This window comes from Oncorhynchus nerka, linkage group LG17, assembly GCF_034236695.1.
Source record: "Oncorhynchus nerka isolate Pitt River linkage group LG17, Oner_Uvic_2.0, whole genome shotgun sequence".
Lineage (NCBI taxonomy): Eukaryota > Metazoa > Chordata > Actinopteri > Salmoniformes > Salmonidae > Oncorhynchus > Oncorhynchus nerka.
In genome coordinates this window covers 17,762,227-17,778,236 of record NC_088412.1, presented here as the reverse complement: position 1 = coordinate 17,778,236, position 16,010 = coordinate 17,762,227, and the positions used below count along the sequence as shown (strand labels likewise).

The following is a 16,010-nucleotide window of genomic DNA, read 5'->3' as shown; positions in this document are numbered from 1 at the left end:
TTTGCAAGCTTTTTGGCTCCAGTTTTAAATATTTCACTGGCATGTTTATCATTCATCATTCATACAACAGCTGCCACCTTCAGTATATCATTGAAGCAACTGCTTAAACAGATTGTACAAATTAAACAATCAAGATTAACATAATATTTCAATATTCATTTACACAACGAAGTAAAAATATTCAATAAACTCCAAGAGCAGAAGCACAAAATGCATTCTGAATGACACATATTCTTCCTCAGGTGGAGCGGTGCCTGATAATAATTAGGTGGGTGCATATCTTTGTCCAGTTTCACACAAGTGTGTTTTATATACATGTGTGAATTGGAAATGTGATTATTGCATATCCCAACTCCCCCTGAGAGACCCCCTGAGAGTGAGGTCACAGCGAGGGATCAGTCATTATTGATGGCGACCCTGGAGCAATTAGGGTTAAATGCCTTGCTCAAGGGCACATTGACAGATTTTTCACCTAGTCCGCTTGGGGATTTGAACCAGCAACATTTTGGTTGCTGTCCCAACACTCTTAAATGCTAGGCTGCCTGCCGCCGGCATAGTCTACATCAATAAGAATTATCTTAGCTCCAATATTTGAACCTGTGAATTAGCCTCAGGTAGGTAATGTGTTGGATGACAGGAGTGACAAGTACACGGAAACAAGCAAACAATGATTTGTATAAACTGCTCTCAGGAGAGATGCTATCCAGTGTATGGATCCTTACTCTACTGTCCAACGCCACAGCAGTGGTAGAGAAGCCATCAGAATTTGCATTGACAACAACCACAAGAAAGACTCAAAATGAAGATTCTATATCTCTGTGTGTTAGCAGCATGTGCATGGACGTCCGAGTCACTCATACGGTATGATACACGGCAGATGTGTTTTTAATAGCATTTCTAGTTCATTTATAAAACTGCATTATTAACTGCATTAATGTGTGGTTTGCAACTGGACATTACCTAAATTATGCAGTAATTCTATATGAATTATGTAGTGATAAAAATAGATTGCTGCAGATCTATATAAAAGTATACTGCTTAAAACATTATTACTAGTCTAGAGACCTTTTTCGTTCAACCTTAGTGAAGGCTCGACAAAGGTCCTAGAGGCACTGAGAAGATCCTTATGTCCTGTGTACCTTTTTTGTTTATTTTGCTATCCAGTATACCCCTCACAAAGTGTAACTCCTTGAGACAATCTATGTCTGACTCAGAGGGGGATTTCAGTCGTCTATTCCATGATTCCTACTCCGACAACTTTGACGACGATGACGCCAGTGGGTCCAGCAAAGTGGCTCTGAGGAACTATGTTGATGTAAGGGTCTGCCCGCCTTATGCACAGTATGTCATATAAAAGTCCTATTTCATTTGCACAGTTAATGGCCTTATGCACAGTAACTCAAGTCATACTTCACCCATTATGCATTACTCATTATGCATTGGTTTTGATATATCTTCTTCATCGTTGATGTGATTGTGTCTTCAGGCTCAGTTCTATGGAGAGATTAGTTTAGGAACCCCACCTCAAATGTTCAGGGTGACCTTTGACACTGGATCCAACAATCTCTGGGTGCCCTCTTCCAAGTGCTCCGTCGCTGACATCACATGCTGTAAGACTCTCATCATGCACTGTGCACATGGGTAGACTATTCCCTGTAGCATATACACTTAAAGTACAAAACATTTTTACTGTAGGAATATCATGTATTTCATATGTTACTGCAATGTAATGTTAGCACAGCCAGAGTATAGGAAAGTTAAAGGCGTATGGAAATATACACTGAGTGCACAAAACATTAAGAACACTGATCTTTCCATGGCAGACTGACCAGGTGAATCCAGGTGAAAACTATGATCCCTTGTTGATGTCATATTTTAAAACCAATTCAATCAGTGCAGATGAAGGGGAGGAGACAGGCTAAAGAAGGACTTTTAAGCCTTGAGACAATTTAGATATAGGTTGTGTATGTGTGCCATTCAAATAGTGAATGGGCAAGACAACATTTTAAGTGCCTTTGAACAGGGCATGGTAGTAGGTGCCAGGCGCATCGGTTTGAGTGTGTCAAGAACTGCAATGCTGCTGAGTTTTTCATGCTCAACAGTTTCCTGTGTGTATCAAGAATGGTCCACCACCCAAAGGACATCCAGCCAACTTGACATAAATATGGAAAGCATTGGAGTCAACATGGGCCAGCATCCCTGTGGAACACTTTCGACACCTTGTAGAGCCCAATGAATTGAGGCTGTTCTGAGGGCAAAAGGGGGTGCAACTCAATAATAGGAAGGTGTTTCTAATGTTTTGCACACTCAGTGTAAATTTGAAGTAAATGGATATAAGTTTTAAAAATAAAGATAGAGAGAGTTAAGAGTTCAAACCCACGGCTGATTTCATGTCTGAGTGACATAATTTATGTCAATACTAGGAATAAACATGAGAATTGTGACTTCCTGTCTTAGCTAGTTTTTTGTTCAGAAAACACCATATCAAACTGATAATGTATGTTTAACGTTGTATTGCAGTGATTCACCGGAAATACAATGATACCAAGTCCAGCACATATGTCAAGGGTGGAAGAAAGTTTTCAATTCATTATGGACTGGGAAGTGTAACTGGGTACCTCAGCCAGGATACGTGCACAGTAAGTTTGGAAAGGAGGAGAAATGAATGGCTGCCACTGACAGATTATATAGGTTTAAATCATCTGCTTTGCTCTTCTGTCAGATTGGAAGTGTATCCATAAAAGATCAGGTGTTTGGTGAGGCCGTCAAGATATATGGAGCGAACTTCGTTGGTGCTAAGTTCGATGGAGTTCTGGGAATGTCTTACCCAACAGATGATGCCATGAGCCCTGTCTTTGACAACATAATGAAAGAGAAGCTGTTGGCAGAGAATGTTTTCTCCTTCTACCTCAACCACAGGTGAGTGGCGATAGTGAAGTGGAACGCAGATCAGTATTGTATTTTATACCTATTTATCCAGAAAGTCCCATTGAGAAGAACTCTTTCCCAAGGGAGATCTGAATGAGCTGTAAGTTAACATGGCAGTTTTAGAAATCGACTTGTGCCACTGGAAATGAACTGCAGATGCTTTTCTTCTGATGGGCCCTACTGTTCTGTGACAGGATCTCCTCCAACCAGTCAGGGGGACAGCTACTGCTGGGAGGGACTGACCCTGCATACTACACTGGGGACTTCCACTATGCCAACGTCACCACAAAGGACCTCTGGAACATCCACATGGACGGGTTAGTGCTGCTAACCAGTGTATTAATTATAACCAGTGTATTTATTACAGCCCGTGGATTTATAACATCCAGTGTATTTTATTTTATCTGCATATCCCAACAACAGAATAATATGGGTGTATACCGGTCTGTTGTGTTCAGTAATTTGTGTCGTAGCTCAGTTGTGTATTGAATACTGTTTGCTTTAAGAATGTATCAGGCAAATTGTGCATGTACGGAGGTGTGAGGATAGGATGGGTGAGTTGGTACTAGTTGTTAACATGTTGATCTGAAGTAAATACATTCAGTTTAATTGCACAACAAGCCTCCGTGCATTTGTAACATTTGGTGACAAGGATGGCCGAGTTTAGCTTACCTCCACCATCTCTATTGCTCCCAGTCCCTGGAGATCCACCTGTTCCATGGAATCACTGGTTTCAATCCTTTCAGTTGTATATGGTAGCTATCAATCTGCATGGAGCTGCCGACACACACAAACGGGTGATTCTACTCTGCTACCTCGGCGCTGAGGGACAATGTGTCTTCTCCACTCTGCAGCCAGTGGAGAACAAGTTTACATCGGCTGCCCAACCTCTCGAGGAACACTACAGTAGCTCAAGCAGTGTGATCATGCATTGTTTTCTCTTCAGACAAGGAGCCCAACTGCCGGGTGAGTCCGTAGCACAGTACCTAGTGGGACCATGCAGATTGGGACCATGCAGATTGGGACCACTAGAAAACAAATTTGTACATGATCAGATCATTGAAAACAACGTCATGTTCTCCACCGAGGGAGAAATTGCTGTTAAAGACTTACTGTTGGAAAACAAATGGAAGTTGTTCTCACTGACCTACAGAGCTCATCTCAAGGGGCAGGGCTTCACACACTGGCTGAGGCACCAGTCCAAAAGGTGCAGGAAACCACTGGGGGGCAACGTTGTTCTAATTGTGGAACAGTCTACATGTCCTGCAAAAGAGCAACGCTGCAAGAACTGCAAAAATACAATAATCTGGCCCATTGTTGTCACTCAGCAGCGGAAGGACAGCATCGAGAAGATCAATCAATCAATCAATCAATCAAATGTATTCATAAAGCCCTTTTTACATCAGCAGATATCACAAAGTGCTGTAGAGAAACCCAGCCTAAAACCCCAAACAGCAAGCAATGCAGATGTCGAAGTGCACCCGTCTCCATTAACTCTGTACATGATGACTCAGTTGCGGCCAAGCAATGTGACTGCTACATCGAGGGTGTCAAAACCTCACTGGTGACTGACACTGAAGAAAATATGTCACATTTGAACAAAGCCACTTATGACTAATTATTCTCACATGTTCCACTGCAAAGACCAGCAGTATCCCTCTACAGCTACAACCACACACCGATCTCAATCACTGCCAGTCTGTTTCAACAACAAAACCACACCGGCCAGCCAGGTCTACATTGCCTGCACCAGTACCTATGGAGTACTCACAACTGTTTGAGGGGCCAGGTCACCTCAGCGGTTTTGTCCACCGACCTACAGTCAACAAAGAGGTCAAGCCAGTAATCCAGTCATTGTGGAGGGTTCCGCTGACCCTTCGGGAGCCCATTGACAAGGGACCTGACAACCTCCTTGACGCCTCGCCATGGGTCTTAAACCTGGTCGTTGTGCCCAAGAAAAATTGCGATCTTTGGATCTGCATGGACCTCAGGACTGTGAACAACTGTTCCTCTTTGACGGCTAGGACTGTCGTGATGCTGTGCAGGAGCTCAAGGTGCAGCTTACATCAACCCCAACACTGGCTCACTTTGACACATCAACACAAACGATTGTCCCCTGTAATGCCTCGGCAGTGGCCCTTGGAGCTGTTTTGTCTCAACTGCATGGAGGCGTGGAATAGCCAGTGGCCTTTGCCTCATGGGCCTTGTCTCTGATTGAACAAAAGTACTATGTGGTAGAGTAGGACGCCATGGCTTGCATGTGGGCGTGCGAGCGCTGGCACTTGTAATTGTAAGGCAGAACATTCAAACTCCGCACAGACCATCAAACCCTCACAGCACTGCTGGCCACACAGGGCTCTGGACATAAGCCTCTATGGCTCTACTGGTCATTCATGACTTGCATTTGAAATGGGCAGAAGCCGTGCCATTGTCCTCTACTACCTCACAGATGATCATCCAAACACTGGATAAGCTGTTCTGTCAGTGGGGGTTTCCCAGCACCATCATGACAGACAATGGTCCCCAGCTTGTCTAGAATAATATGTCTGTGTACCTTGAAAAGCAATCCATCAAGCACATCTGGATGGCTGTGTACCACCCTCAAGCAAACAGGGGGGTGGAAAGCTTGAACAGAATCCTGAAGGAAGGAATACGAGCCAACTTGGCTGAGGGATAACCTTTTGACGTAGCTCTGTGCCTTTAAAAAAATATATATATTTCACCATTATTTAACCAGGTCGGCTAGTTGAGAACAAGTTCTCATTTACAACTGCGACCTGGCCAAGATAAAGCAAAGCAGTGTGGCACAAACAACAACACAGAGTTACATATGGAATAACAAACATACAGTCAATAATACAAAAAAGAAATACAAAAAAAAGTCTATATGCAGTGTGTGCAAATGAGGTAGGATAAGGGAGGTAAGGCCGTAGTGGCAAAAAAAAAAAAAACTCTGGAGCGATAAATGTGCAGAAGATGAGTGTGCAAGTAGAGATACTGGAGTGCAAAGGACCAAAAAAAAAATAATAATAATAACAGTTTGGAGATCAGGTAGTTGGATATGCTATTTACAGATGGGCTATGTACAGGTGCAGTGATCTGTGAGCTGCTCTGACAGCTGGTGCTTAAAGCTAGTGAGGGAGATATGTCTCCAGCTTCAGTGATTTTTGCAGTTCGTTCCAGTTCGTCATTGGCAGCAGAGAACTGGAAGGAAAGGCAGCCAAAGGAAGAATGGCTTTGGGGCTGACCAGTGAAATATACTTGCTGGAGCACATGCTATGTGTGGGTGCTGCTATGGTGACCAGTGTGCTGAGATAAGGCGGGGCTTTACCTAGCAAAGACTTATAGATGACCTGGAGCCAGTGGGTTTGAAGACGAATATGAAGCGAGGGCCAGCCAGCAAAAGCATACAGGTCGCAGTGGTGGGTAGTATATGGGGCCTTGGTGACAAAACAGATGGCACTGTGATAGACTGCATCCAATTTGTAGAGTAGAGTGTTGGAAGCTATTTTGTAAATGACATCGCCGAAGTCGAGGATCGGTAAGATGGTCAGTTTTACGAGGGTATGTTTGGCAGCATGAGTGAAGGATGCTTTGTTGCGAAATAAGAAGCCGATTCTAGGTTTAATTTTGGATTGGAGATGTTAACCTCTTACCTCTACCTGGGACGCTTGCGTCCCAACTAGAGCTCTGGAAATGCAAATGTGCTACGCTAAATGCTAATAGTATTAGTTAAAACTCAAAAGTTCATTAAAATACACATGCAGGGTATCAAATTAAAGCTACACTCGTTGTGAATCCAGGCAACAAGTCAGATTTTTAAAATGCTTTTCGGCGACAGCATGAGAAGCTATTATCTGATAGCATGCACCAATACACTACAACAGAAAAGCACAGCAGGGGACGTAAACAAAATAATTAGCATTTCGGCGTTACACAAACCGCACAATAAAATAGAAAACAGTCATTACCTTTCACCATCTTCTTTGTTGGCACTCCTAGATGTCCCATAAACACTATTGGGTCTTTATTTCGATTAAATCGGGCCATATAAAGCCAAGATATCGTTATATGTAGACTGTGTGATAAACGAAAAAAACAGCGATTTCACAACATAACGTCATTTTTTAAAATTCAAAAAGTAGACGATAAACTTTCACAAAACACTTCGAAATACGTTTGTAATGCTACTTTAGGTATTAGTAAACGTTAATAAGCGATAAAATTCATCCGTAGGCGATGTACATATCATTAGCTGTCTTTTTGGAGGTACGTCGTGCCCCTCTTTCGGTTCAACCAAGAATCAAAGAGGATTAAATTCACAAGATACTCGACTACATGGGGATGCTGTGGGAGTTGAATGCTCGGTCTTATCTAATTCGGCTCACTGTTAACAATTGCTGGAAGTGGCGCAAGGATATTTATTTCCATTTTCTGTGATCAGGTTTTCCTGCGCTTTCCGATGTAACGCACGTTATGTAATAGCCACAGTCGTGATTTAACCAGTTTTAAAAACGTCCGAGGGTTTCCTATACACACATTCTAACCATATGAACGTACTATATTCCTGGCATGAGTAGCAGGGCGCTGAAATGTTGCGCGATTTTTAACAAAATGTTCAAAAAAGTAGAGGGTAGGAGCAAGAAGTTAATGTGAGTCTGGAAGGAGAGTCTATCCAGACATCTAGGTATTTGTAGTTGTCTACATATTCTAAGTCAGAACCGTTCAGAGTAGTGATGCTGGGCGGGCGAGCAGGTGTGGCTTATACTACTCCACATCAGGGTTACCAAGCACTCAACCACTGGGGTGTCTCCTGCCTCCCTGATGATTGGTAGGGAACTGAAACTCCCTTTGGACTGTCTCTGCCCAAAACAAAAGAACAAGCCTGCTGCAAGGCAAGCCTATGTTGGAGCAGCACAGCAACAGATGAAACAACGTTATGACACGTCTCACAGAGTGAAACAACTAAGCCTGAAGGCCCAGGACTGCGTGCAGATCAGGACTGACAACTGTCGGAACAAGCTCTCCTCATTTTGGTTCAAGCCCCTGAAAGTGGAACGATAGCTAGGATTTGCAACATTCCAACTTCTTGATGGAATCCGCTGGCATGCAAATCGCCTCAGAAAGGTCCATTTGCCTGTGGGGTATCCTTTCCTGACCTGTCTGTCCACAACTCACTATGGGCATGAGTAAGATCAAGGGGCTCCTGCACCCCCAACCCTTCACCAGGCTCAGTTCAGGGCTCTTCCACCAGTCAGGCCTCAAATGCCTGCAGTTCCCCTGTCATCAGCCGCACCTCTGAACACTGGGAGACCCCAATGGGTCATAGCTCCTCTCTCGTGGCTTAATGACTATGTGAACGAGAGTGGGTGGGGTTGGGGGGATGCTGTGTTCAGTAATATGGTTTCATACCTCAGTTGAGTATTGAATACTGTTGCTTTAAGAATGTGTCAGGCACATTTCGAATGTACGGAGGTGAGGATTGGATGAGTAAGTTTGTGTTGATCTGAAGTAAAGAGTTTAATTGCACAAATTAAAATCTTATATCAGCTGATATCTCAAAGTGCTGTACAGAAACCTAGCCTAAAACCGCAAACAGAAAGCAATGCAGGTGTAGAAGTACGGTGGCTAGGAAAATCTCCCTAGAAAGGCCAGAACCTACGAAGAAGCCAAGAGAGGAATCAGGCTATGAGGGGTGGCCAGTCCTCTTCTGGCTGTGCCGGGTGGAGATTATAACAGAACATGGCCAAGATGTTCAAATGTTCATAGATGACCAGCAGGGTCAAAAAATAATAATCACAGTGGTTGTCGAGGGTGCAACAGGTCAGCACCTCAGGAGTAAATGTCAGTTGGCTTTTCATAGACGATCATTCAGAGTATCTCTACTGCTCCTGCTGTCTCTAGAGAGTTGAAAACAGCAGGTCTGGGACAGGTAGCACGTCCGGTGAACAGGTCAGGATTGCATAGCCGCAGGCACAACAGTTGAAACTGGAGCGAGAGAGAGAAAGAAAGAATTAGAGAGAGCATACTTAAATTCACACAGGACACCGGATAAGACAGGAGAAATACTCCAGATATATTAGACTGACACTAGCCCCCTGACACATAAACTACTGCAGCATAAATACTGGAGGCTGAGACAGGAGGGGTCAGGAGACACTGTGGCCCCATCCGACGATACCCCCGGACAGGGCCAAACAGGCAGGATATAACCCCACCCACTTTGCCAAAGCACAGCCCCCACACCCCTAGAGGGATATCTTCAACCACCAACTTACCATCCTGAGACAAGGCCGAGTATAGCCAACAAAGATCTCCGCCACGGCACACACGAAGATATGAAAATATGGTGAAATGCAAAACTGACCATGCATCAGAGCTTGTTAGAGCTACTAGTTCCCCTTTGGGAACTCCCCCCACCCCCCCTGAGCTGTAATGTGGCACAGGGAACGCAAGAAATAATCCTAAAAATATTTAACCTCCACAGAATCGCTTGAAAAATGGCTCAAATGAAAGATAAAGAAGTTATTTATCTACCCAGCAAGTCAGATTTCTAAAATGTTTTACGGCGAAAACATAGCACATATTTATGTCCAACCACCACTGCATACATACCTCATTAGCTTAGCCAAGTAGGAAAAAATATGCAATCAACAAACGCAGGATTAAAAGAAAAATCATTTCACTAACCTTTTGAAATCTTCATCAGATGACAGTAATATAACATGTTACACAGTACATTCATTTTTTTTTCAATAATATGCAATATATATCCATAAATCTCTGTTTACAATTATGCATTGTTCAAAAAATGCTACTGCAATGTCAGGAGAAATAAATAGCTCCGGAAGATAACGTCAGCTAACAAGGAATACACATCATAAACTTTGACTAAATATGCATGTTTTACATATGTATGGCAAGATAAACTTCTTCTAAATGCAATTGCTATGTTACAATTATTTTTAACGTTACATTTGGCGTTCACTAGGCTATAATAGAGAGTCGGCGCTCTCATTTAGCATACTGACTCCTCTATCATGGAGTCGACAGAAACCCAAAATGAAGACATAAATATTCCCTTACCATGGCTGTTCTTGCTTCAGAATACCTGGAAGGGTTAATACTCACCAAGTTAGCGTTCAGTTTTCAAGTCTGTGTCTTTCCGTTCTCAAACTAGACACTTTTCGGTCGAAATGTATGCAAATTTCAAGTGGATGCGCACCAAAACGTCGAAAGTATACATTATATTTCGAGTAAACTTGTCAAACTATGTTTATAATTAAGCCTTAGCATGTTATAAAGGTCTACAGCAATCGTGAGGGCGAACAGAGAAGCACACGTTGTTCAGTCCGTCCTGAGAGAAAGAGAGAGAAATTTCCCAGCTCCCATTGGTGAAACTTTTTTTTTGCGTCACCGGGACGTTTGGGCACGCTGAACGTCTCGTGAGCGCGCGATTCTCACAGTTACACGCCTCATCGAAAGCAGGCTTCACGCTGAAGACGTAGAAACTGTTTCCATGGTTATAACTGTTTGGGAAGTGTGTATACGATGACGTCAAAGTGATGGCAACTTTTCCCATTACAAGAGAGACTTTGGGAGAATGCATGCCCTGAGACTTCTGCTTTACATAGAGACAAAATTTAAACGGTTTTATAAGCTTTAGAGTGTTTCCTATTCGATAATAATTTTTATATGCATATATTAGCAACTTTTGACAAAAATGTATCATGGTTTATATGGGTGCCGAATTCCTCCAGAAGGGGCAGTATTCAGGGCTAGCCCCAACAGGGACTGCCCCAACTCTGGGACTACTACATCTCTATCTGTATTTCGATGTAAAGCATCTCTTTAATAATACTTCCTGTTGACCCGACCAGGTAACCTCTCACCTATGATCATGCTGTGCCCTCTGTCAGCCAGTTCAGATGCAGGAGGGGTTCACCAACAGCTGATATAACCTAGAGGATTTAGGAGAAGGGGGAGAGGGATGAAGTGAAGGAGAGCGACTGTTATTGTGTGTGGTCTCACCTGGTGTCCACACTAAGTGGCAACAGTACTTGCTGAAAAACAGACACACGAGGACAAACAATAGAAGATAGTCATTATTAGACAAATACCACTTGAAGCTTGATGATGACTTGATCATTTGAATCAGCTGTGTAGTGCTAAGGCAAAAACAAAAATGTGCACGTCTTTGGAGCATTCCGATATGCCACACCTGTGAGGTGTCAGGTTCGCCTCTGTACTTAAAGGGTGATTATTCCAACTCTGTGAAATACTGCAGATCTGCCCGCAGACGAGGTAGGAACACATATCCCACACAGAAGAGGTGGATAGAATTTGACAGGTCAAGGTACCCTTCTTCCTCCAAACTGTGCATGTGAGACAGGTTCTATGTACAACAAGACAGGCAGAGAGGAAGAGAGAAAAAGAACACGGAACAGTTTAATTACCTCTGGTTATGGACACTTTTGCCAGCAATACAGCTTCCATGGCATGTTCCTCGGACAGTGAACATCTGGCAATGTCTACATTTTCGACCCCTTGATCAACTTGCACCCTGAAAGTAAAGAAAACAGCTTATTTTTTATAGATATGAAAACAATAACTGAGATATGACTGTTCAATCTAAAGCAGCAGATTGTCAGGATACGTCCATACAGCCCAGAAAGCTGAACACCAGACTGGTATTGTGGTTGTTCATTATACCGCCAAAGATGACAATGTTGTATCTTGAGAAAAGCATTGGAATTACAGTGAAATGTTTAACCTATTAACTTGCATTATTAATGTATTACCAGTTGATGAACAACTCCAATTTCATACATCAGCGAAAATGTGTCTAGGAATAAGTAAGAATAAAAAAAGTTTAAATAACTTCTTAGATTTGATGGAGACATTATACATCTTAGTACCTTATCAATTTATGATGTTTATCAATGTGGACGAGAGACAGGGGAGCAGAAACAGAGTATTTTTGCTGAGCAATATTACGAAGCTGGATCATTCTGGCAATGATACCTGCACCATCTACACACTGCAAAGACTCCCGAACTCTTGGCCATTGTACACGATGGCCCATTGATCTGAGACTTCCTTTGACCATTCTAAAGCCCACATGGGGCATCCTTGCCTTAATGGCCCTGATTTTCTGGTCTAACACTTCACCATCGTACACGATGGCCCATTGCTCTGAGACCTCCTTTGACCATTCTAAAGCCCACATGGGGCATCCTTGCCTTAATGGCCCTGACTTTCTGGTCTAACTCTTCACCATCGTACACGATGGCCCATTGCTCTGAGACCTCCTTTGACCATTCTAAAGCCCACATGGGGCATCCTTGCCTTAATGGCCCTAACTTTCTCTTCATCTGACATATCAGAATAGCATTCCCTGACAGACATATTGTGTTCTTTCATCCTTCTGTATATAAAGCTAACCATTACACTGTCATGATTTATGATTAAATATCGACTATGAAACAAATAGGACATGGCCTGCTTACGAGTTGCCATGAAAGAAAGTTAGATGAATTCAAGTGAATATGGCGAGAACAGGTGTTCGTAGCTAAATGCTTTTGGTTAGCTTTAGAATAATAATTGCATGATTTATCATTCTACGGTATGCATGTAATATAGTAGAATGTTATGAACCGACACTGAATCATAGGAGCTAACTACTAGCTATGTAGAAGTTGGACAGAAGAACGCCCAGTGCTGCTTACCTGAGATGCCGTCATCACAGTCCTTTGTAGGTGTCCGCTATGACTTCCTTTGTGTCGGAAAGAAAGGCTGAACGGTATTGGTTGTAGCCAAACTGACACTAAAACAATTGTCAAAATGGAGGGTGGTTGATAGCTAAATTAAATTGTTTTGAGTTTTGTTTTCAAATGCATTTTTTGTTCTCTAAATATTTTAGGGGATTAAAATGAATAAAGTTTTGCTCCATTACAAAATATTTGATTGCAAACATTTTTTTTAAACTTTGAAGCCTCGTTTTTGCTTTCAGAACAATATATTTTTTTATTGAAAATAAAAGTTATGCTTTTGACAACGACATCCGTTTGTTGCAAGGTGGGGAGGGGGTCTAATAGCTGAACAATAGACTATTCAGCGTTTACTAAATAATAATCTAATATCCGAGCTAGGTGTGAAAAACACCCGTCCTATCACAGACCAGATTTGCTCTAATGACCCAGGGGGAGTTAAAGCACTGATTATGCTTTGGGTTCCAATGCACTACTGTGTCTCTAACTGACAATGAATGGGCAATATAAACCAAATAATAAACTGATAATTGTGTACGACTTCAAATGAAACAAGCAGGGAGCAGGTTTCGAACCCTCAACCTTCTTGCCCGAATTCCAGTGCGCTACCGACTGTGCACCAAAAGCATGCTCAAGCCGCTGAGTCGGTATGTTAGCTATCTACCTAACGTTAGTAGTTATACATCAAACTTGACAGTATATTAACTATAGGCTCACTACCCAACGTTTATTGACTTGATTATTCTCGTCATTCTTAGCTTAGCTAAATGGTATAGTCGTTGTGTGTTCTCAATGGACATTCAGGTGCTTCGTAAATTCGCTCTGGCTATCTACTCTGATTTCAGAGCACTCTAGTCTGAGTGTACCAGAGCGCAGAATAATGAATTTACTAGCGCTCAACACCCATTGAATATGGCCGGTGTCAGTAAACGTTGGCAAAGAAAAGCGTAATTAAATTGTTTCCAGCAGCACAGTTACAGTCACCAAAGCTCTGGTTAACACGAAAACTGCCTAACCAGCTCTGCTAGGGTGAGTAAAATGGTCAGAGTGGTCTCATTTGTGTCTGGAAGTAGCTAGCTCTTCTACGTTGTAGAATAATAGTGAAGACATCACAACTTTAAAATAACATATGGAATCAGTTAAGAACAAATTATTATTTACAAGGACAGCCTACTCCTTCCTCACGGTGGGGAATTGAACCCCGGTGGCCCACGTGCCTGCAATATGGAAGACTATTGAATGCTTCTCAAAAATGCCCTCTGGTGGTCAAACTACCACTAACTTGCATTAACAGAAAAAACTGGCTAACAATTAAATGACGTGCCACAGAATGCTGCGGCAGCCCGCAAGGTGTGCCGCAGTATGACGCAACTTTTAAAGGAGGAACCACTGTACGCTTGTTTTTGTGAGAAGTCTTCGAAAAAGAAGAAACTTTTCATTAATATGAACAGCACATACTAATATGAAAATACTACATGTCATGTCTCAAAATTGATATCTATCTTCTCCTCTATATTGTTTTATGTTCTCTGGATATGAGAAGAAAGATGGCGAGTTCAATGGAAAGCCTGTCAGGTAACCTTCATTCTCAGATAGCGTTGCGTCAGCTAGGCTGGATGCTATTTACCAGATTTTTGACCCTTTTTTTCCTCTGGCCTCCATAGATTTAGTCTCCCTGTCATGCTGATAGAAAGGATTTTGAAGCCTAGAAAGCCGGTGATGTAGACCACCGGAACTGGTGAACAGAATGAGTCTCAGTACCGGGGGGATCCGCGACACTCCCTATTTTTGACCATCCTACAAGAGTAAAAACTCCAATAGAAATCCAACGTATTATGATAGAGACATGAGGTTTATATACACAATTTGTCATGGCTGTTGAAGGAACTGGACCAAGGTGCAGTGTGGTAAGTCTACATTTTCTCTTTAATTTGAAATGACGCCGACAAAACAATACAATCCGTGAAGCTTCAGGCTATGTGCCATCAAACAGAGTTAACTTCCCACAAACACAGGTGGGAAAAAGGGTACCTAAGTATGGTTCCCAATCAGAGACAACGATAGACAGCTGTCCCTGATTGAGAACCATACCCTGCCAAAACATAGAAAATCATAGAAACACAAAACATAGAATGCCCAGCCCAACTCTCGCCCTGACCAAACCAAAATAAAGACATAAAAAGGATCTCTAAGGTCAGGGCGTGACAGTACCGGCGACACAGTGCGCATCACCCCATTGCACGGGGCCTGACCAGTCACATGCTCGCAACGGTAAGTACGGGGAGGTGGCTCAGGTATCCAACCTGACTCAGCCACACTCCCCGTGTGCCCCAAACATTTTGGGGGGGCTGCCTCTCAGGCTTCCTTGCCAGCCGTGTTCCCTCATAATGTCGCCTGGCTCCCATGTGGGTGGGCCTATGCCCTTTCATGTGAAATCCATAGATTAAGGCCTAATTCATTTATTTCAATTGACTGATTTCCTTATATGAATTGTAACTCAGTAAAATTGTTGAAATTGTTGCATGTTGGGTTTATATTTTTGATCAGTATATTTCTCTAACTAAATATTTGGGTGTCTTTGGCAGTTTGAGCATTGGAGAGGATGTCAAGCTGTGTAAAGGTGGCTGTGAGGCCATGGTGGACACTGGCACCTCCCTGATCCTAGGTCCCTATGATGAGATCAGTGCTCTGCAGAAGGCTGTAGGAGCTGTGCCCTGGAACCGTGGAAAGGTAGAACATGACAGATGACAGAAACTAGAATCACCTATTATTTTCTATCTCTTCTCTCTACAATATCTCCCTAATACTTTTCTTTAGAAAATGCATACCAACCGACGAGTATATCCAAAGAGGGTGAATACATTTGTAATCATGAAGCTAAATAGGTCCTCGAATAGCCATTTCACATCTCTCTAGGGATTCTGTTGACATTAAAGCATGTTAGCTGTAAGAGGGTGGTTTTACTGTTGTTAAACACTATCTGTTACTTGTTTCACAGTACACGGTTGACTGTGAGAAAGTGTCCTCCCTCCCCAGTGTCTCCTTCACTGTCAGTGGAAAGATCTACCCTCTGAACGGAGAACAGTATATTCTCAGGGTATGTACAGTATATAGCGTATCAGGCAGTTTGTAAAGAACTAAATGCACTATATATTTACTGTATATATATATCATGTATATCATATGATACTGCAATGTAATGTTAGCATAGTCAGAGTCTAGGAATGTAAAAGGCACATGGAAATATACAGTGTAATAATGTAGCATCATTATACAGGCTGTTATAATAGAAACCTTGTTAGTATATCTGTA

General features: G+C 42.5%; 1 protein-coding gene across 2 annotated transcripts in view; it reads left to right on the top strand.

Moving 5' to 3' along the window:
* LOC115144806 (cathepsin D-like) overlaps window positions 1–16,010 on the top strand; it is a 28,988-nt gene that overhangs the window by 12,118 nt on the left and 860 nt on the right. The window contains exons 1-8 of one of the 2 annotated variants that reach the window (XM_065003020.1): window positions 773–861; window positions 1,165–1,315; window positions 1,487–1,610; window positions 2,521–2,639; window positions 2,723–2,919; window positions 3,123–3,245; window positions 15,284–15,428; window positions 15,697–15,795. In XM_065003020.1, coding sequence (XP_064859092.1) covers window positions 800–861; window positions 1,165–1,315; window positions 1,487–1,610; window positions 2,521–2,639; window positions 2,723–2,919; window positions 3,123–3,245; window positions 15,284–15,428; window positions 15,697–15,795 — 1,020 coding nt within the window. In that variant the 5' untranslated portion in view covers window positions 773–799. Of the gene's footprint in view, window positions 1–772; window positions 862–1,164; window positions 1,316–1,486; window positions 1,611–2,520; window positions 2,640–2,722; window positions 2,920–3,122; window positions 3,246–15,283; window positions 15,429–15,696; window positions 15,796–16,010 lie in introns of those variants that run through there. The other variant, XM_029685883.2, reaches the window with a different exon arrangement.